The sequence below is a fragment of the Lolium rigidum genome, chromosome 5 (assembly GCF_022539505.1).
Source record: "Lolium rigidum isolate FL_2022 chromosome 5, APGP_CSIRO_Lrig_0.1, whole genome shotgun sequence".
Lineage (NCBI taxonomy): Eukaryota > Viridiplantae > Streptophyta > Magnoliopsida > Poales > Poaceae > Lolium > Lolium rigidum.
Genome location: NC_061512.1, coordinates 94,309,686 through 94,330,590, shown reverse-complemented (window position 1 = coordinate 94,330,590; position 20,905 = coordinate 94,309,686). Strand labels below are relative to the sequence as shown.

General features: G+C 44.7%; 1 protein-coding gene across 3 annotated transcripts; it reads left to right on the top strand.

The window, feature by feature from the left end:
* The first annotated feature begins 10,039 nt into the window (after positions 1 to 10,039).
* Positions 10,040 to 17,540, top strand: LOC124651143. Of its 3 annotated transcripts, none has more exons than XR_006987291.1 (4): positions 10,040 to 10,160; positions 15,028 to 15,319; positions 15,393 to 15,458; positions 16,104 to 17,540. XR_006987291.1 is itself a non-coding variant. In XM_047190277.1 (4 exons), exons 1-4 carry the CDS (start codon positions 10,096 to 10,098, stop codon positions 16,188 to 16,190), a joined length of 426 nt encoding a protein of 141 aa, XP_047046233.1. In that variant the 5' UTR covers positions 10,040 to 10,095; the 3' UTR covers positions 16,191 to 17,540. The 3 variants fall into 3 exon arrangements, 1 of the variants encoding a protein (XP_047046233.1); XR_006987290.1 differs by having other exon boundaries at positions 14,919 to 15,319; XM_047190277.1 differs by having other exon boundaries at positions 15,112 to 15,319.
* The last annotated feature ends 3,365 nt before the right edge of the window (positions 17,541 to 20,905 follow it).

Genomic DNA, 20,905 nt, shown 5'->3' with positions numbered 1-20,905 from the left:
GAAGTATCGACATGTTGTTACATGACCGTGTTGTCGAGTTCATGAGTACGTTGGTTCGTTGAACTACTCCTTCTCCAAGAACCGTGCTGGATAACCCTGGACTAATTGGTTGAGCTTAATCAACAACTTGGAGAGTTGAAAGACAAAAGGTCTATCCAACTTTGTTCCTTCATAAAGGGATGTCTAGTGTTGTTTGTGTTGAAGTCAGAAAGTATCTCCTTTATGGATATGCTATCTTCCCCACATTTGATTTGAGTTTGGGCTATCGCCAAATCAAAGTCAATCCTAAGGACTATCTTGATGATGTTTTTACTCATGATGTTTTTCGTTTGTACACCATCATGTCTTTGGTCCGACCAATATTTCTGCCCAGTTCATATAGAATATGAGTCCCTCATTGGAGTATCTTGATAAGTTTGTTATTGAGCCCATCGATGACATTCTTATCTTCTCCATGTTTAAAGAGGTTCATATTGGACAAGTGGCACTAATGTTGGAATCTTTTGAGAACCATCTTTGTGTTATCATGAAGTATGTGTTCTGGATGTTGGAAGTAACCTTCTCTGGTTCACGTGCATATGCTGAAAGATGTCGCCGTGGATCCGAGTAGAGATCTCTTTTGTTTCCCTCGGGAATCATCACAAGTTGGTCAGGCAAGTGCAAAGTTATCTTGAGATGCAAGGTTGTTACCTCCATTCCTTGAAAAGTTTCTCTATGCACATTAAGCCGCTGACTGATTTGTTCAAGAATGAGAAGACGCTTAATACCTTCAATATCTTCTTTGATATCCCCATAAGAACTCACTTGTGTTACATTGCAAGTTCATATGCGCGCAATTGCCTTTTGGCAGTCGCAACCACATGGATTACGCAATATAGCTCAATCTTTTGAAGCTTGACATTGTAGGCTATATCTTGAGAATCTAGCGACTTTACCTTTGTGGTAACTGTTGCAAATTTTCATCCAGACATGCTAAGTCTGAAATATCTTTACACCTAACCTAAGCTGAATCTCAAGCGGCAATGAGAGTTAGTGTTTCTCAAGGATTTTGACATAGGTCTCCTTGTAAATCCGGCAAGATTGATGTTGTGGTTAACACAATTAGTCGGAAGGCCTGATGCCATAATCTCTTGATTCATCAAGAATAACCACTCTCCATAAGGATCTTGTGTGACTTATTCTAGGAGTTGCCCTTATGATGCTTTTCAAATCCTGAAGTCTTGACCTCCGCTTGATGACCTATTGAAGGCTATTCAATAGCCTAATATTGGTGTCTAGAACATCAAGAAGAACATTAGAGGCGAGACTTGCTAAATGTCTTTCGGTCAATTCCTTGAAATCATTTCCCTGGTGACAACAACTTCGCTCGGAGAAATTTCACTTCCCACGGATCCTTGGCAATTCTCTAGCCAGTACCCTTCCCTTTCCATTGGTTATTACCTGAAATTCTAATCAATTCACATGTTGTGTGAATTCGTCAGTCATCTAGGCCCTAACCTTTTGAGTAGACAACAATCATTTCATGTACCCTTGCCAGAAAAGTGACTATGATTTTGAAGTCCAAAGTTTCTCTCATTGGATAATCAATATAATTGTGCTTCTACGAGACACCCTCTCTAAGAGTGCCTCGTTATGGTATCAAAGGCAGTTTAACTCTTCGCTACCTTGTCTCTTTGTATTCTTGTAAAGCGTGGAACAATTGCCTACCAAAATTTGAAACTTCTTGCATCTCCTCCTTTACCTTGACGTGTTTCATGTTTGTTAGCTCAAGAGTTGTTTTTCAACACTCCTTCCATGAGTTGACCATGAGATACTCGATCTTTTAAAGATCCACCGTCCAGAGTTATTCCCTCTTTCCTTTAGGTGCAGTTGAGCAACAACCTCAAGGGGAGAAAAATGAAGCGCTTCATTCGTGGTGTGGTGGATCATCTTCATTCATGGTGTAGTGGATCAAATTCATTCATGACATCATGGATCAACTTCTTCAACAAAGAAGATCATCATGGTATCGACAAGCTCGTTGAAGATCGGTGTAGTCCCTGTTACCTTCTCTTTTCCTACCCGAGGAATCTCGGGGACGAGATTCTTGTAAGGGGGGTAGAGTTGTAACATCCCTGTTTAGCAAACCCTAATTAGGAAGTCGTTTGTGCATTCATGAGCATCATTTAAAATGCATTAAGAGAAATTTGCAAATAAATTAAGTGGAAACCCAACATGTATGCAAACCTTCCTCTATTTTAAATTCTCCCAAATTGTTTCAAATGTTTGAAAACCTCAAAACAGAAATATGTGGACTTTCAACTATTATTAGGAAGGCCACACAATTATTCCCCTAAAATATTTGAGTCATTTTGGATCTCCAAAAGGTTGTAAAACTATCAAAATGATTTGTTTTAGTGCTGTTTTAAAGTTTTCAGAGAAAATAGAGAAAGCCAGGGGGTTATGGGCAAAATGCCCTTTGTCTTCTTCGACAGGCACACGCAGTGCTGCGTGTTGCAGCTCCGGCCGGCCGATCTTCCGGCCGCCAAGATGCGCGCCGCCGCCGAACCCTGGGAGGATAAGGCCTCCACGACGCCTCTCCCCCGTCCTTATCTCCTCCCCCTCGCGCGATGGCCCTCCCCTTCCTCTTCTCTGCACGCACAGGGGCCAAACCCTACCCCGGCCAAACCTCGCTGTCGCCGTCGCTCCGACCACCCCCGTGCCTAGCCGCGCCTCCCATCGGCTTCGCCTCGCCGCCAGCAACCTCCCCCTCCAAGGAATCGAGCCCGCACGCCCTCAATCTCCGCCGCCATCCTCTTCTTCCCCGCGGCCGGGAAGGATTCCGGCGACCACCGCCGCCGCTCCCGACCTTCCCCGCCGTTGCCGCCTAGCCTGCAAGCTTCAGGGTGAGCTGGGTGTCCTCCTGAGCCTCTCCGCGCCCTCCCTCTTCCACTCAGTTGGCCCTGCGCCTTGTGCCTGCGCCGGCCGCCGCGCGAGCTCGCCGCCGGCCAAGCTCCGGCGGCTAATAGGCCGCCACGCTGCCCCCAACCTGCTCCCCACGACGCCCTGCGTCGAATGCCCCTACTCCCGTGCCCGTGGGCGCGCAGTAGCGCCGCCGTTGGATGGTCACCGGCGGTGGCCGCCGGCAGTTGACCACCGGCGGGTTGACCCGTGGGCCCCAGCAGCTTTTCTTTTTATTTTGTTTTTATTTTCTGTTTTGGTAAATGCATTGACAGGTGGGGCCCTTCGTCAGAGATTTAATAATTTCGTAAATATTTAGGAAATGAATAAAACCCTGACAGTGGGTCCGACTGTCAGATTTTTAACATTTTCCAGAAATTCCAGATTTTGAATAAAACTTGTATAATTCATATCTATTTCATTTTAATTCAGAAAAAGGTGTATAATATGTCAAAATGATCAGAAAAATGAAACCTATCTACTTATGCTATCATCATGCATAGTTAAACAACTTCAATTAACAATTTTGTTAGAATAATGAAATACCACTTTATGGAAGTCATCGAAATGCAATGTTTTATGCATTCGAAATTCCATTTAATTTGACAATGATGTATTAGGGTTAGTTCAAATAACTTTAACATGTCATATCATCATCTTTGTATGTGCATTGCATCGATGGCATGTGTTGATTGTTATTCCTCTCTTTATAGTATTTGCTTCTTCGCGATCGATAGAGCACGTGCCCGAGACCATGAAGATCGACAACGGCGCAGATCAATAATTGTCCATCGGTGAGCAAGTCAAGCCAAGTCAAGCATGGGATCTGGAAGATCCACTTCGGTTTGTCAGGGACAAAGGCAAGCCCTAACCTGGTTCATCTATGTTTTCGAAATGTTTTATCTGTGGTTCCTACATATCGCATACGATTCAACTGTCTTTTATCGATAGATAGAGTTACCCTATCTGTTGCATGTTCCACCCTTGTAGCCTCAAATACCTGATCCACTTGCTCCTAGCATAACTAGGTTTGGCATGTGTGCGTTGCGAGAGCCTTTATCTCTTTATGCTTAGCCATGCTTAGTTTGTTACGCTACTACTCCGGTCTTCGGATTGGAGCCATACAATGAAATGAATCTAGCATGACAGGTTGACGTGGTAAGTATAGAGATGATTGTTAAACATGATTAAAGGCTCGGACGAGAGGCCACATTGGGATGTGGTGGGTTGTTTCGTTTCGCCGACCCTAGGAACCGAGTTCTCGCCTCTTGAACCAAGACCGAGCGTACAACCACACGAGGCCCTATTATGGTACCCTCTCGACTCACTAACTTGCCTAGTAGATTCCATGAGTCACATAGTTTGCGTGTTATTTGGACATATGCATCGCATTATGCTTTGGTGGAAAAGGTGCATAGCATACGGTAGGTAAGCGTGGCCGTGGTGGGCTGGGGTTAGCGGTCCACGGGGAAACCCACCTCGCCTCACATCGTTAAGGACCGACTTCGGGACTTGACCCGTTACGGCGGAACAATCCTTAGCGCGTGACTCATGGTCTCGGCGACGAGCAAGGTAAAGGTCGTGGTCAACCACTCTCTGCCGGCTTTCCAAGGAAGAGAGCTAATGTCTCGGCACTAAGAATCGGTTGGCACGTGTGGGTAAAGTTGTGCACCCCTGCAGGGTTAAATCTTTTCGAAAAGCCGTGTCCACGGTTACTGACGACTTGGGAAAGGACGTGGAGATCATAGAGAACTTGAACCTGATCGTAAAACTTGGCAATCAATGTGTGTTTACGGATACCTTCTCCGGGTGTTGAGGGGGTGATCCGAGGATAGTGGTTCGAGATGATGAAGATTGGTGGATACAATATGATGATCAGTAGATCTAGAGATATCGCTCTCTTATCCCTTTTTAAAGGTTCTGAGTAGCCGAGCTTCTCCTCCCTCTTGTTTAACAAAGAAAAAATGGCTTTACGCAAAAGAAGCTCCACAGAAAGCCCGCATAACCGCTTTGCTAAAAGGTTGTACTAAGACTTGCTGAGTCCCTGTACTCAGCTTTGCATGCTTTTGTTTCAGACGAAGTTGCTCCAACGGATGGTGGTTTCTATGTCGACATTGACGAGTAGCTTGGGGTTCCCAGGTGGCAGCCTGGAATCTATGGGCTGGGACGTCGCCGTTATGCTCATGGCCTCTTAGGCCTTTTGCTATCTTGCTATGTCTAATAGCATAACTTCGCTTCCGTTGATTGATGTATGCCAGGTCAGTGACCTCTGCTTGTAATGCTTTGGTTCTTCGCTCAGTTATGAGCTTGTATTACTTTTTGAGTCGTAGAGTCACTGTTGTGTTACCGATTCTCTCACTGTAGTCTCTCGAGCTCTAGGTTAGGCTTATATCAGACGATGATCTGGTATTTGTCTAACCCTGATCCCGGGGTGCCACAGAACATGAACCACAACGGTGATACTAGTGTTGTCAATAGAAAGAGTAAATTGAATCTTCACTATGGTGGGAGAGACAGACACCCGCAAAGCCACTTATGCAATACAAGTTGCATGTCGAACGTGGAGCAAGTCTCATGAACGCGGTCATGTAAAGTTAGCCCGAGCCGCTTCATCCCACCATGCCACAAAGATGCAAAGTACTCGAACTAAAGACAACAAAGCATCAACGCCCACAAAACAATTGTGTTCTACTCGTGCAACCATCTATGCATAGACACGGCTCTGATACCACTGAAGGGATTCGTAGCATAGAAAACAAAAAATTTCCTACCGCGAGAACGCAATCCAAGCCAAGATGCAATCTAGAAGACGGGAGCAACGAGGGGATGAACGAGACTAACCTTTGAAGATTTCCAAAGCCTACAAGAGGAGGCTCTCGTTGCTGCGGTAGACGATTTGCCGCTTTCAAAAGCGCGTAGAAGATCTTGACGGTGCCACAATCGGGCAGCACCTCCGTACTCGGTCACACGTTCGGTGTTGATGAAGACGACGTCCTTCTCCCTGTTCCAGCGGGCAGCGGAAGTAGTAGATCCTCCTCGGAATCCCGGCAGCACGACGGCGTGGTGGCGGTGGTGCTGGAGAACTCCGGCAGGGCTTCGCCTATGCGCTGCGGGAGTAGTATGTGGAGGAGGGGCGCTAGGGTTTGGGGAGAGAGAGGGGGTAGGGCGCCGGCCATGGGCAGCCCTAGGTGGTGCGGCCAAGAGTGGCTGCCCCCTCCCTCTTCTCCTCATTATATAGGTGGAAATCCCCAAGAGTTGTAGTCCAAGTCTTCGAATAAGACCCCAACAACAAAACCTCCCATAGGTGGGAAACCTACTCAAGGAGGGAGTCCTACCCAAGGTGGGACTCCCACCTTTCCTTTAGGTGGGGTGGCCGGCCACCTATGGTGGAGTCCACCTGGGACTCCACCCTTTAGGGTTTGGCTAGTCATGCAAGGTGGAGTCCCTCCGGGACTCCACTTTCCATGGTGATTTCTTCCGGAATTTTCTAGAACTTTCTAGAACCTGCCATAAATGCACCGGATCATTTCCAAACTTGGAATATGACTTCCTATATATGAATCTTATTCTCCGGACCATTCCGGACCTCCTCGTGATGTCCTGGATCCCATCCGAGACTCCGAACAAAACTTCGAACTCCATTCCTTATTCCATATCTACTTAAACGACATCAAACCTTAAGTGTGTCACCCTACGGTTCGCGAACTATGTAGACATGGTTGAGACCTCTCTCCGACCAATAACCAATAGCGGGATCCGGAGATCCATAATGGCTCCCACATATTCAACGATGACTTAGTGATCGAATGAACCATTCACATACGATACCAATTCCCTTTGTCACGCGATATTTTACTTGTCCGAGGTTTGATCATCGGTATCTCTATACCTTGTTCAACCTCGTCTCCCGACAAGTACTCTTTACTCGTACCGTGGTATGTGGTCTCTTATGAACCATTCATATGCTTGCAAGCTATTTAGACAACATTCCACCGAGAGGGCCCAGAGTATATCTATCCGTCATCGGGATGGACAAATCCCACTGTTGATCCATATGCCTCAACTCATACTTTCCGGATACTTAATCCCACCTTTATAACCACCCATTTACGCGAGTGGCGTTTGATGTAATCAAAGTACCTTTCCGGTATAAGTGATTTACATGATCTCGATGGTCGAAAGGACTAGGTAACTATGTATCGAAAAGCTTATAGCAAATAACTTAATGACGTGATCTTATGCTACGCTTAATTGGGTGTGTCCATTACATCATTCATTAATGACATAACCTTGTTATTAATAACATCCAATGTTCATGATCACGAAACCATGACCATCTATTAATCAACAAGCTTGTTATACAAGAGGCTTACTAGGGACTCCTTGTTGTTTACATAACACACATGTATCAATGTTTCGGTTAATACAATTTATAGCATGGTATGTGAACATTATCATAAACACAAAGATATATAATAACCATTTATTATTGCCTCTTGGGCATATCTCCAACACATAGGGCGAGGAGTCACCGGAATAGGGATACACGAGTTACCTAGCTTCAGAAACCTCGCGATGGTGGCGACGCCCTACTGTTGCTTGTCTAGAATTATCATGCAACAAGTGCAAGATGACAATGAGTTGTGTTGTGCCTCTAGGGCTCCCACGATCCGGCTTATAAAGGTTTCGGATCTAGGGTTGCAGGGGCAGAGTGTGACGCCCCGAAACCGCTACCATGAGCATTCCAACAATCGCGCCGAAATCTGCACGATATCGATTCAGAGACGCCCTCCGACATGACGTGCACGACGAATCACACACGTGATGCTAGAGGAATTAACACGAGAGGTAACATTACAACATGATTACAATAAAGCCCACAAGAAACATATATTACAACAACGACTCCACGAGTTAAGAATACATATATACAACACAATGGTCCAAATCATACAGAAGATCGAATATGTCCGAGTACATACAAGATACAAATTGGACTAAGAGTCCTGAAGATAACCAGTCGCATCCATAACCCTGTGATGTCTACGCACGCTTCTATTCTTGTAGACAGTGTTGGGCCTCCAAGTGCACAGGTTTGTAGAACAACAATAAGTTTCCCTTAAGTGGATCACCCAAGGTTTATCGAACTCAGGGAGGTAGAGGTCAAAGATATCCCTCTCAAGCAAGCCTGCAATTACGATTCAAGAATTGTGTCCCCAACACACCCAATACACTTGTCAGGTGTATAGGTGCACTAGTTCGGCGAAGAGATAGTGAAATACAAGTAATATGGATGATTATGAGTGGTAATGACAATCTGAAATAAAAATAGCAGCAAGCAAACATGTAGCAAAACTGGTTATAAATGGTGTTTCAATGCTTGGAAATAAGGCCTAGGGATCATACTTTCACTAGTGGACACTCTCAACAATGATACCATAATTGAATACATAGATATTATCTCTTCACTACGCTACTCTGAACCACTCTCCGGTTTGATAACAAACACAAATTCACTGTGTAGGGCTACATAAGCATTCCTTAAAGTTCGCATTCCCAATCTATGGACACCCCACGTTGTCAATTTGAGCATACAAAGATGGTACTAACTAGACACCACAATTCATAAGTATTTCTGTAAATTAAGCTTAAGAAACAAACACGGTGTGCACATTGTCACCGTCAAACCGTTGGACAAGGTGTCCCCGGAGATCACATGATAAAACCACTTGAGTAGTACAATAGTTGAAGAATAACATCTACTTATTCAACTAGATTATAAAGCTCATGATCACATAAAGATCATACATGGAGAGATAGATAGACCACATAGCTACCGGTAAAGCCCTCAGCCCCGAGGGAGAACTACTCACTCCTCATTGTGGGAGTCAGCAATGGCGATGAAGATGGCGGTGGAGTCGATGGAGATGGCTCCGGGGGCAACTCCCCGTCCTGGCAGGGTGCCGGAACAGACACTTATGTCCCCTGAATCTTGTCTGCGATGGCGGCGGAGCTACGGAACTTTTCGTGGACGGAGGCTTATTGATTTAGGGTTCACGCATCGGGAGGCTTCTTATAGGCAGAATGGCGCGGTCGGTGGAGGCCAGGGGCCCCAGATCACCCCTAGGTGTGGCCAGGGCTTAGGTCGCGCCTAGGCCTGGTCTGGCCGCCCTGTGGCGCCTCCTCATCTCTCCTCTGGACTTCGTCTTTGTTACGGAAAAATAAGATCTTCGGCTTTTGTTTCGTCCAATTCCGAGAATATTTCCTGTACAACTTTTCTGAAATACAAAAGAGCAGAAAACATGGAACTAGCACTGTGGCATCTTGTCAATAGGTTAGTTCCAGAAAATGCATAAAAGTGCCAAAAAGTGTAAACAAAACATATAGAAATTGGTGTAAAACAAGCATGGACCATCCAAAATTATAGATACGTTTGCAACGTATCACCCTGCCCAGGCCATGCCGGAAGGATAACCTTGCTAACGTCATCATCTTAGACCTGTGAAAGTCGGGCCAAGGGTTGCCGACAAGAGGGGGAGGAGACAAAAGAGAAAGAAAGGCGAGAGTAAGTACCAAATGCACGTACTTGCGAGACAAGACCGGTTGTGCTTGTCGGTGGGGAATAAAAATTGCCCGGCTATATGGTGAAGTTTAGCGGCAGCAAAGCTTGTACAAACCAATAGAGACACACTACAACATTCGTGTAAACAGAGAAGGTGAGAGAGCGCATAAGCTAACTGCAAACATAAACCACCCGATACATTTCCCCCTCGCAAACGAGAAGTACTAACAAGGGCACACACACTTTTTAAAGAGTTTTATTATCTACATCTACATCTACACTACTTCTACACTACTTAAAAAGAAGGAACTTATTCCCTATTCTCCCCACCTCTTCGTCCGTCGCTCCCCTTCGTCGCTTCATCCATCATTGTTTTTTTTGCATTTTCGTCCCCGCATTCCACATGTTTCTGTCACATTTTGCATCTCCACCCTTCAGTCTTGAGAAGAAAACCTGCAACCGACGGCGCAGTCGCGAGGCGGCGACCCCGACCTGAGCGGCGACAACTGAGGGCCTCCCGCAGCGGCATCGACCAGATCATCGCCAGATGGGTGCTCCCACCGGTGGTCTTCAATGAGCATGTCAGTTCCTCCATGGAGATCGGCGGCGCCACGACCCTACCGACTGCCGTGACCGGGACTCCTCGCCGCTTGTGGAGGTACTGCCCCCGACCTCTCCACTCCCCGCCTCTCCCCGTCCCCGTGGTAGCTCGACCTCGCCGTCCGCCTCCGCCTCCTCCTCCCCATACTCATATGTTCTCTACTTCGTCCGGATCTGAGATGCTATTAGGCCCTGGATCGCTGTGGTAAAATTTCGGCCGTTTATTTGGGGGGATCAGAGCTAGGGTTTGAGCCTGTCGTTTTTCATGCCACTGCGAATTATTATAACCTAGAAGCGTCTACATATGGTGAGAGAAACAAGCTCCTGTCAACACGATTAGTTATGACTAGTTAGCATGTACGTGAATGCACGTCTCCATTATACAATTTTATTTGAAAAATCTACCATTTTATTTTACATCAATAGCCCTTTTCTGTACTCCTTGTCCATATCTATCCTATTTCTTATTTTAAAATTCCAATTTTGGTCCTCTTCAAGATGTTCATATTTTCCCAATATAATTAAATCTTCATTTCTTACATATTGTGTATCGTAGTTCCAAAGCGATGAAGAGCCTAAATAAATAATGCACATGCACATGTCTCCAACAGATAAAAAACGAAACAATAAAGCCAAGTCAATCACCATACATTCTCATTCAGGCACAAAAAATATTTCTTGCATCGCAGTAAAACGCTCCCTCGCTGAGAAAAGAAAAGGGAACCGCTCCCACGAAACCAGGAACCGCTCTGTGATCTCTGCCGGCAAACTACACCGGCCAGCCGCCGGTCCCTGCCTCCTCCGTCGTCCGTTTCGGCGACGGGAGGGGGTGGGGACCCTGGAGTATCGGCTCCGGCTAGTAGTTATTGGCAAGTATTTTCTTGGGGCGCCGTTCTATGGAGAAGATTGCGTCGCGTCGGAATAATTTGCCTCTGCTCTTTCTCCATCTCGGCGTCGCTCTAACCGGTGACGTTGGAGGGCAGGTGGTCTGGTCTTCTCGCCGGTCTTTGGATCTGGTAAGATTCATATCTGGCGGTTGGCGTTCGGCACTCTCGCGGGTGACGGTTGCGTTGGCTGCTGCAGTTATGTCTGGCGTCTTGCAGTTGGGTGTGAGGATGACGGCAGGCGGCAGCGTTTGTCTTCTTCGACTGAGTCTGGAGATGATGACGGTGTTGGGATCTGGTGACCATGGGGAAGATCCCCGGCCGACGTGCCACAAAGTCTCGGGCTCTTCCTCTGCGACGACCCGGTTCATCGGCTCAAAAAGCATCATCGAATGCGATGGTGCTCTCCCAGATCTAGGTGTGGTGGTTGTTCGCCTTTTTTTTCCAGCGCTACCATGCTGGCAGTGGAGGAAGATGGACAATGTTTCGGCGAGGCACAAGTTTCTCCAAGGGTGAACTTGTAATTTTACTTCTTGTAAGTTTTCTTGTGCAAAGTTGCTTGATGCAAATGTTTGTCTTGTGTGGTGACCATATGTATAACCCAAGTGATTGTCTAATGAAATATATGGTTACATCAAAAAAAATAAATTCTTGCAATATTCTGAGTGATTAGCATAATTTAAGGAGAATAATGCAAGTACTACTCGCATAGAAGAAAAACAATAGATCTCTTTTGCAAACTTTTATAGCTCCATAACGCATGGTTAAAAGATTAAATCTAGTAGGGCAGCATGTAAAAATTCGCAATATGATTATATATGGCGGTATAGTGTAACAATCCAATGCTCTGAGAATTTCATATGAGATCTAGCGGTAAAAGCTCCAAGTCTATTCTCTCAAGGTTCCAGAACCGATTTGTAGGTCCAAAGTTTCAAGTGAAATATGAAAACATGTGCATATGGAGTTGGTCAGTTAAATCTATGTATCTAGATATGATGAATGGGCATACTATTTACCTTCGTAAGTATCTATGGAAGTTAAAGATCCCTTTGAAGATAAAAATATTTATGTGGTTCCTTAATAACAAGGTTCTTTTAACTAAAGATAACTTAGCCAAACGGAAGTGGAATGGGTGTCAAAAATGTTGTTTTTGTGATTCCATGGAGACTGTAAACCATTTATTTGTATTTTGCCCTTTTGCGAAGATAATATGGCGTATGGTGTATCTTACTTATAATATCCCTCCGCCAGCTAATATTACTAATATGTTTGGTAGATGGCTGAATGGAGTGAGGAAAGAGGATAAACGAAAGATACGAATAGGTGTTTCGGCCTTATGTTGGGCTATTTGGAGGACTAGAAATGATATGATCTTTAACAAACACACTGGGACTAATTTTTTGTAGGTTATCCAGCGAGCTGCTCATTCAATTCAATAATGGGCGTTCCTCCTCCCTATGGAGCAGCGGGAGGATATGGTTACTGGATGCAACCGGATGCTACTGGTTGCTCAGGACTTCTTTTTCCAGACTACTGGGTGGCGGCATCTTAATAGAATAGCAAATGCATAGCTCTTCTGTTAGCTATATTTTCGTCTGGTTGTTCTTTGTTGCGATTCTAGCTGCTTCGTGATTGTAATAAGTGATGTTATACTAAGACTTGATACTTGGTTTTTAATAAAAGAAGCCGTGTGCATCTATTGATGCAGAGGCTGGGGCTCTGCTCCTTTATCGAAACAAAAATGGAGTTGGTCAGTTGGGTGGGGCAGTAATTTACTAATCTGAAAAGAGCGCCAGATAAGGAATTGGAACTCAACTATGCGCATTTGGAGTTAGAGTTGGGGCACGATTTTTGTGGCATCAACTATATAGGAGTTTTCTTTACAGATCCGACAGCAGAGACAAGATCGATGGGTGCAGATTTCTTCGTCCCTCTACGCACGGCAGCTAACTGAGAGTAGGAAGGGACTAAACAGAGGATCAAATTTGCCCAGTCGACAGGAGAAATCACCGCTGTTGAGAGGCGTACCTCGAGAGATGGAGCATGCTCATCCTTGGCCAACAAATTAATAAGGACTCCACGACGCAGAACTCCCTGCTGGTCATGCAAACAAGCAAAGCGGCAGAGTTGTCCCTACCGCACTCACGAACATCCACGTTAGCAGCGGAGGCGCTAGCATGTTATCGTAGTCACCGGATTGTCACCGGAGGTAGAGGGGCATCGCGTGCCGGAGTTGGCTATTGGTGGGGCGGCTGCGGAAAGACAAAGCAATGCATCGTGAGTCGATTTGGATTTCAATCCCGGAACATCATCCAATCAGTGGCGTTAGTTCCGGTTATTATGGTCGGGCTTTCAAACAGAAAAGATGCAATATCATTGGGAAGACTTCATCCGTTAGATGGTGAAGAATTAAAGGCTGAGATTTGATGTTCCTGCCAACTTTGTGCCTTTATAAGTAGTTTAGATTATTATGGTCGGGCTTTCAAACAGAAAAGATGCAATGTCATTGGGAAGACTTCATCCGTTAGATGGTGAAGAATTAAAGGCTGAGATTTGATGTTCCTGCCAACTTTGTGCCTTTATAAGTAGTTTAGATTAGATTATAAGTAGTTTAGATTATTATGGTCGGGCTTTCAAACAGAAAAGATGCAATGTCATTGGGAAGACTTCATCCGTTAGATGGTGAAGAATTAAAGGCTGAGATTTGATGTTCCTGCCAACTTTGTGCCTTTATAAGTAGTTTAGATAGGAGTTTTCTTTACAGATCCGACAGCAGAGACAGGATCGATGGGTGCAGATTTCTTCGTCCCTCTACGCACGGCAGCTAACTGAGAGTAGGAAGGGACTAAACAGAGGATCAAATTTGCCCAGTCGACAGGAGAAATCACCGCTGTTGAGAGGCGTACCTCGAGAGATGGAGCATGCTCATCCTTGGCCAACAAATTAATAAGGACTCCACGACGCAGAACTCCCTGCTGGTCATGCAAACAAGCAAAGCGGCAGAGTTGTCCCTACCGCGCTCACGAACATCCACGTTAGCAGCGGAGGCGCTAGCATGTTATCGTAGTCACCGGATTGTCACCGGAGGTAGAGGGGCATCGCGTGCCGGAGTTGGCCATTGGTGGGGCGGCTGCGGAAAGACAAAGCAATGCATCGTGAGCCGATTTGGATTTCAATTCCGGAACATCATCCAATCAGTGGCGTTAGTTCCGGTTATTATGGTCGGGCTTTCAAACAGAAAAGATGCAATGTCATTGGGAAGACTTCATCCGTTAGATGGTGAAGAATTAAAGGCTGAGATTTGATGTTCCTGCCAACTTTGTGCCTTTATAAGTAGTTTAGATTTAGATTTAGATAACATTTCCATATGTGATGACATATTTTTTCTCTAAACTTTGAGCAATAGTTTAGCTCGCATCATTATTTAGGTTGGTAATGGAGTGGTAACTTTGTAAGGACTAAATTAGACAGATCGAAAGAAAGGCCTTCATCTGAACTAGCACAGGTGTCTTTCACTATCGTCACTTTGAATCTTCTTACAAGTCACAGTAAATTGATTTTTATGCAATACAGTGGCTTCTTTTACTGGCATAATTATCCATATGAATAGCTCTTCTAAGTTAAGAAATGCAGAAACACTGGAAAGGAAAATTGTAAGGTTAAATGTTTGAGACACTATCCATTTTCTGGGGATTAATGGTGCTAAACTGCTTATTTTCTGCATTCGTTCACAGCATCATGTTAGTGTTAATTTTCTTGCAACTATGATATCTTGAAATCAGGACACTTTACTAAATGATGAGAATTCTCCTAAGTCTGTTGATGCTGTAACGACTTTGCAATCTTCATCTTCTTTCCCACGATAATTTTTTACTAGAGGTGCTGTGTCTTATTTTATAACATGTCATGCGCATGTATGGATTCTTTTTCAGCAAAGCCACGACGACCCTCCCAATTTGTTTATTCCATCACTTGCGAAGGCAATAAAGCCAGGCTTTAGATAGGCTGAGAAATACAGTGACAACCTTGTAACTTGTACAGAGTTTATCTGAGCTTCACGTTGGTCACGAGAAGTAGGCTGGATCTAACAAATTTGACATGGTAAGGAGCATCTACCTACTGCAGTACATCCGACTACGTCTGGAGGGGTTGTGGCCCGGCAGAGGACGCCGGAGGTGGGGCGGCGGCGCCGTGGTTACCGCTGGGTAATCCCAACATCCCCGCTTCTCCTCTTCTGACATCGACGTCGCAGCCAACCTCAAGGCTCGAGGAGCACCAGCAAAACGGCATTCACTGGCTCATTTGTGCTACCACCTTTGGCGCTAACGTCCTGGTCACTCGTCCAATTTTGGCATGAATAATGGTTCCTGCATATTGCAACAGTGTGCTAACACTTTCAGTTTCAGAACCACATTATTTCAAGGTGCACTTGTTGTTATCAAATACAGTGTTCACATGAAGATGCACTTCAGGTTTGATTTTTACCTTCAATGTTCATACTTCAGTAGTGTGCTATACATATGCTTGCATTCTCTTACTAAATTGATAATTATATATACCGAACGAATTCAATTCAACTCCCATCCTCCCAGGTTATTTTTGGTGAAGTCCTCAAGTTTCCATTACTTATTTTTAATAGTAGGCTAAATGTGTCAGTCGGGCATTACCAATTACTATATCAAACCTTATATGTAAGAAGCCACAGGGTTACTGAAGTTTCTTCCCATCCGTCAAAATAAAATATGTTATTTTTTAAGGTTCGTATTTTTCTATGTTAACTGCAAGTTAATTGTTGGCCAAATTAGTTACTGCTGTAAACTTGGCCATTTATTTGCGAAAGAAATATTGTTCTGCTTATGTATTTACCACTAGAAAATCGGTGATATTTATACTTAATTACCTACAGATGCCACAATGTAGTGTAAAGCGTCGAATATGTATTTGGCACAAAACACCCAGTTTGTTCTGACCACATGGGTGATTACCGTGGTTGTGTAACATCAAAACAGCCATTACAACTTCAATATTTGCTCACCATAGACCAACCGTAATATGCACATACTTATTATCTGGTTTCATGCTACATGATACATTTTGTAATAGAAAGCCTATTGCAGTTTGGCTGCAGATTGCTTCACATACTTGATGTAAGATATCATAGCAGAGTGTATCTCACATTTTCATGTCTTAAAAGGTATATTTGAAGTTAACTGCACAGTGGTTTGGTTCCTTATGTTCTTAAACTGAGACGAAACTTCCCATCCTCTGAAATTGTTGGTTTTGAGTTGCGAGGACATGCACTGTACCAAGGTTCAGGAAAGCGGAAATAGGCGTCGCTTATGCGTGCTGAAGCGCAATGCGGAGGCCTTCCGCATCAACTGCATAAGCTCTTAAGCGGAAAAAAGCAGAAAAAGAGGAAAAAAGTGTCGCTTATGCGCGCTGAAGCGCTAAGCGGAAGGCCACCACACCAATTACGCTTAACGCTTTCTTGAACCTTGCACTGTACAATTTATGGCTTTTAAACCATGCAACTATAATTGAATTGATGGAGTTCTGAAGATTTGTGCCCTAAGATCATTAAATTGCATTGCTTCAGTCTCATCTCATTTCCATGACTTGTATTTTCTTCCGGATCATCCCTGCAAAGGTAGAGCAGAGTGCATCTTACATTTCCATGTCTTAAAAGGTATATTTGAAGTTAACTGCATAGTGGTTTGGTTCCTTATGTTCTTCAAGCTTCAGTCACTCGCTACTTCTCTCCCAGGTAGAAGATTGTTAGAGTTCACTTTATTAATTGGAACCAACAGTTACATTTGTGGATATAAGCATGTTCTGTACTTACTATCAGCTTACTTACTGTCAGCTTACTTGCTTATCTTTGTGGATATAAGCATGTTCTTCTTCATCTAACAAATTTTTAACCTCACAGTCTGTAGGTAGGAAAGCTCGTAATAGAAGAATAACAGCAGAATGAAGGATGCATGAGGACCCTACCTGTCATCTTACATTTTGAATTTTTTTATTGCATTAATAGATAAATTCATGTTTATCCTCACATGGAGCAGGTTCATTTTTCTTTGCTAGGTTAAGTCTCAGAAATACTTGATAAACTATTTACCGTGGCATCTTTTCAAATAGAATCTCTATTATGCCAAGAAGATATTTCATGATGTTGACCTCTAGAACTTGATACCAAATTTCCTATTTTATTTTTTGCATATATTCTGTAACAGAAATGTGCTCTTTTGAATAATCATTAAGCGAAACAACATTTTGATGGCCTCCACGAAACTGCTTTTTAGAAAATTAGGGGCAAATAGATGGAAGGCAGCTATACTGTTGGAATCCCCCTTTATGATTTACTGACTTGTTTTGTCTTCGTGATTTACTGATTTCTTTTGTGCAAGTTTAGAAGATAAATTTATTGTTTGCATGGCTAACTCTAGATTTATTTGGCCATAGCAACACACGGATGTACTACCACTTTCTCGCCGAATTTGACACGGACAAGGTTATATTTTTTTGTCGCAGCAAAAGCTTATAAAGCTCATATTCCTCTTGCGGTGAATGGTTATGTTCATTCGCTAGAAATGGTATGACTAACAATATTGAGTGCAACACCCGTGGCTATGTGACAAGGGATTAACTTATCAATGCCTACAGACTGTAGACTAGGGTTTTAGTCGGAACTAGAGGGCAAGTAGATCTCGAAGGTTTCAGCCGAAAAGTGCTCGACGAAGTAGAAACTAGGATTGCGTGAAATAATGAATCGATGCTATCTTTGTCCCTCGACTCCCCCTTATATAGGAGGTGGAGTCGAGGGATTCATAATACACAAGTTACAGAGTCCGAGAGGGTTTCTAACCCGTCCCGCAAGATTACAAGCACTATTTCCTAATACAACTCTAGCTTTCCTTAATAGCAACTTGGGCTTCCGGATCTTCTTATTCTTCGAGTCATGGGCTTTCAGTAAACCCCGGGTACTATCTTCGGCAGGCCCATTGGGGATGCCTATGTCAGTAGCCCCTGAGATTTTGCTTGAATCAAAGAATCAAGGAAAATCTCCAACTTTAATCATTCAATAATTCTGTCGAATTTATCACATATCTTTTGATACGTAATTATATATTTTACAGGGATAACTGCAGTTGGGGCTAGTTCATCTGACGGATCAGGTACTAGTTAACTGCTCTAGTGGCAATCCGCAAAAACCTACTTCAAGATCACGTCCCTGGACATGATCTCGGGATACTGGTGTAAACTTTGACAGGTGCCGCTTAAGGTCTTACCATTCTGTCGAGTCCCAGTCATATTTTATCGGGTACCTAACGCGTCCGTTAGGATTTTTCTTCGTATCTGTTGATACGGAAAAAAGTAGCAAACCGACGTCAGAGACGGAGCCACGCCGCTCAGAACGGATCTGGGGTCTTACCTTCGCAAAGTTTTGCGGCATTCAGAGATTATTCGCGACTTTGGCGCTCTGAGAATATATTGTCGAGTGCTTTTTCGGCTGCTGGAATAGCACATTTTATTGAGTCAACGGATGACTTATCTTGCCTTCCCGATGGGAGTATATGCAGAGTTATTTGTATAACTCGAAATATACTCACTTCTTTTTTCTTCTCTTTCTTTCTGCTTTTATAATTTCATCGGGCACGCGAACAGCGTTCCCGATGGGAGTAGCCCCCGAGGCTACAGCCAAGGACTAGTGCTTGGTTGTAGGCTCAACACTTTAATGCCTCACGTCGCTATATTGTCATTCTTTCTCGATCTTTTCATATCTATCGGGTGCGCGACCAGCGCTCCCGATGGGAGTAGCCCCCGAGGCTATGAACAAATGCTTGCATTTGGTCATAGGCTCTCGCCATTTCTATGTTGTCATACTCAAACTTTTTTTCTTTTCTCCAAAGTAGCCCCCGAGCATTTGCGAAAAAACTTGTATTTGATCAAAGGCTCTCGAGATTATCAGTCATCACTCATTGTCGCCAATTTTCCAATTTACCAAAGCCGATATTCTTCCATTGATAAAGTGACGTCAGTGCTGACGATAGCCACGACCATTGTATCGGGAAGGCGCGAGTAACACTCTCTCTCTGTCTTGCGGGCCCAAAGTCCTTGTCAATTTGACACGTCGTGCAAGTGGGGGACACACGTCCTCCGCTTTTCCTGGCGCACGCACTGTGGCGCCTGTTCCGTTCCTTCACAGTCAAAATACTCTTTTACCCCTCTACCACGTGTACAGCATCCACCGCAAAATTACTCCATCCAACGGTGCGTCGCTTCGCCACTTCTTTATATAAGGTCTTCTTCTTCCTCCGTTCATACTTTCGCCTGCGCCGCACCTCTGCTCTCCTCTGCAAAAAATCCCCATTGCGCCCAACACTTCTTAAGCTCAGCCACACTCGCGCCTTGCTCCTACGCCATTGTTGATGCCACCGCGCGCACGTCTAACTAGGCCCAGCATTCCGGAGTCGAAGATGGCCGCTGAAGATCTGGAGTGGGAGAGGTCCAAAATCTCCAATCAAGATATGAACCTGCTGAAGAAGCTCGGGTTCACGAAGAAGGAGAACGAGCTGCGCTTCCTCAAGGAAGAAAGCTATCCATCACCGCCAATCGAATATCGGGTCAGTTTCGTCGACCACCTTATTCGCGGTCTTTCTCCCCCTATCCATGAATTCCTCCGTGGTCTCCTCTTTGTCTACGGGCTACAGCTGCATCAGCTGACGCCCAGCTCCATCCTCCACATCTCTATTTTCATCACCCTCTGTGAATGCTTCCTTGGAGTCCATCCCAATTGGGCTCTATGGAAGCGCATCTTCTACCGCCGCCGCAATGGCTCCCACAACGTCGCCTACACCATAGGCGGCGTTGTCATTTGCGTTCGCCCTGATGTCGAGTACTTCGACGTCCAATTCCCCGACTCCGTTCAGGGGTGGCGCAAAAAGTGGCTCTATGTTCATGAAGAAAGCTCCGACTCGGTGGATTACAACATTGCTCCTTTTGATGGAGGAGCCAAGATTCTTCGCCGCCGATCCTGGGACGCTGAAGCTACCAAAGAAGAGAAATCGGCGACAGAGGCGCTGATGACTCGCATCCATGAGCTTCAGAATACCCGTGGCAAGGAATTGTCGGGTATCCAGATCACAGCCTACTTAGGATTAGAGTGCAACCTTTACAAGCTCGCAAAAATCCCCTTTGGATGTATGCTGGTGAAGAAGATGTCGAGAGGCTCTCCAAAGATCTTCCTGTGAAGGACTTGGAGAAGCTAATCCGAAAAATTTCATCGCTTAGCAAGAAGGATACTATTCCATCCTCTTGCCGTGTGAAGCCATATAGTAGCACCAACCCCCTCCCCGAGGTAATTTTTCCCTCGACTACTATCTTGTCCTCTCGATTTTTTTAATATTTGTCGACTACTATCTTGCTGGCGTCCATTGCATAACTTTTTGTCGATACTTATTTTTTTTGTAGAACCACCCAGTTCTAGCTTCTCTTCCTCCTCTTCCTGAAGGTGGAGAAGTCGTAGAACGGACTGTTGTCACCGACGACAACCATGGTACTTCTCGCCCTGAGAGTGAAGTCGCGGGTTCTCAAAAATCTGCGGCTTCATCTGAAAAAGAAGTCGATTCTGAGGCTTCCGAATCGGCACACTCCCTTCCCTCCGCTGTTTCTCCAAGGAACAAGAGAAAACGGGACGAAGTTGCCGATTCTGGCACCTCCAACGCCGGCGCACCTCCTGCCGAAGAAGTTGCTCCTACTGAAGAAAGGACAACTTTCAACCCTTACTTGGATGCCCTTGTCAGCTCGTAAGTCCTTGCTACTCTTTTTTGTTTGCTCTCGATATTTTGTCTGTGTTATTTCTTATACTGTCGACGTTTTATTGTAGTGGTGACGAGGAAGAAGATCCACCTATTGACGC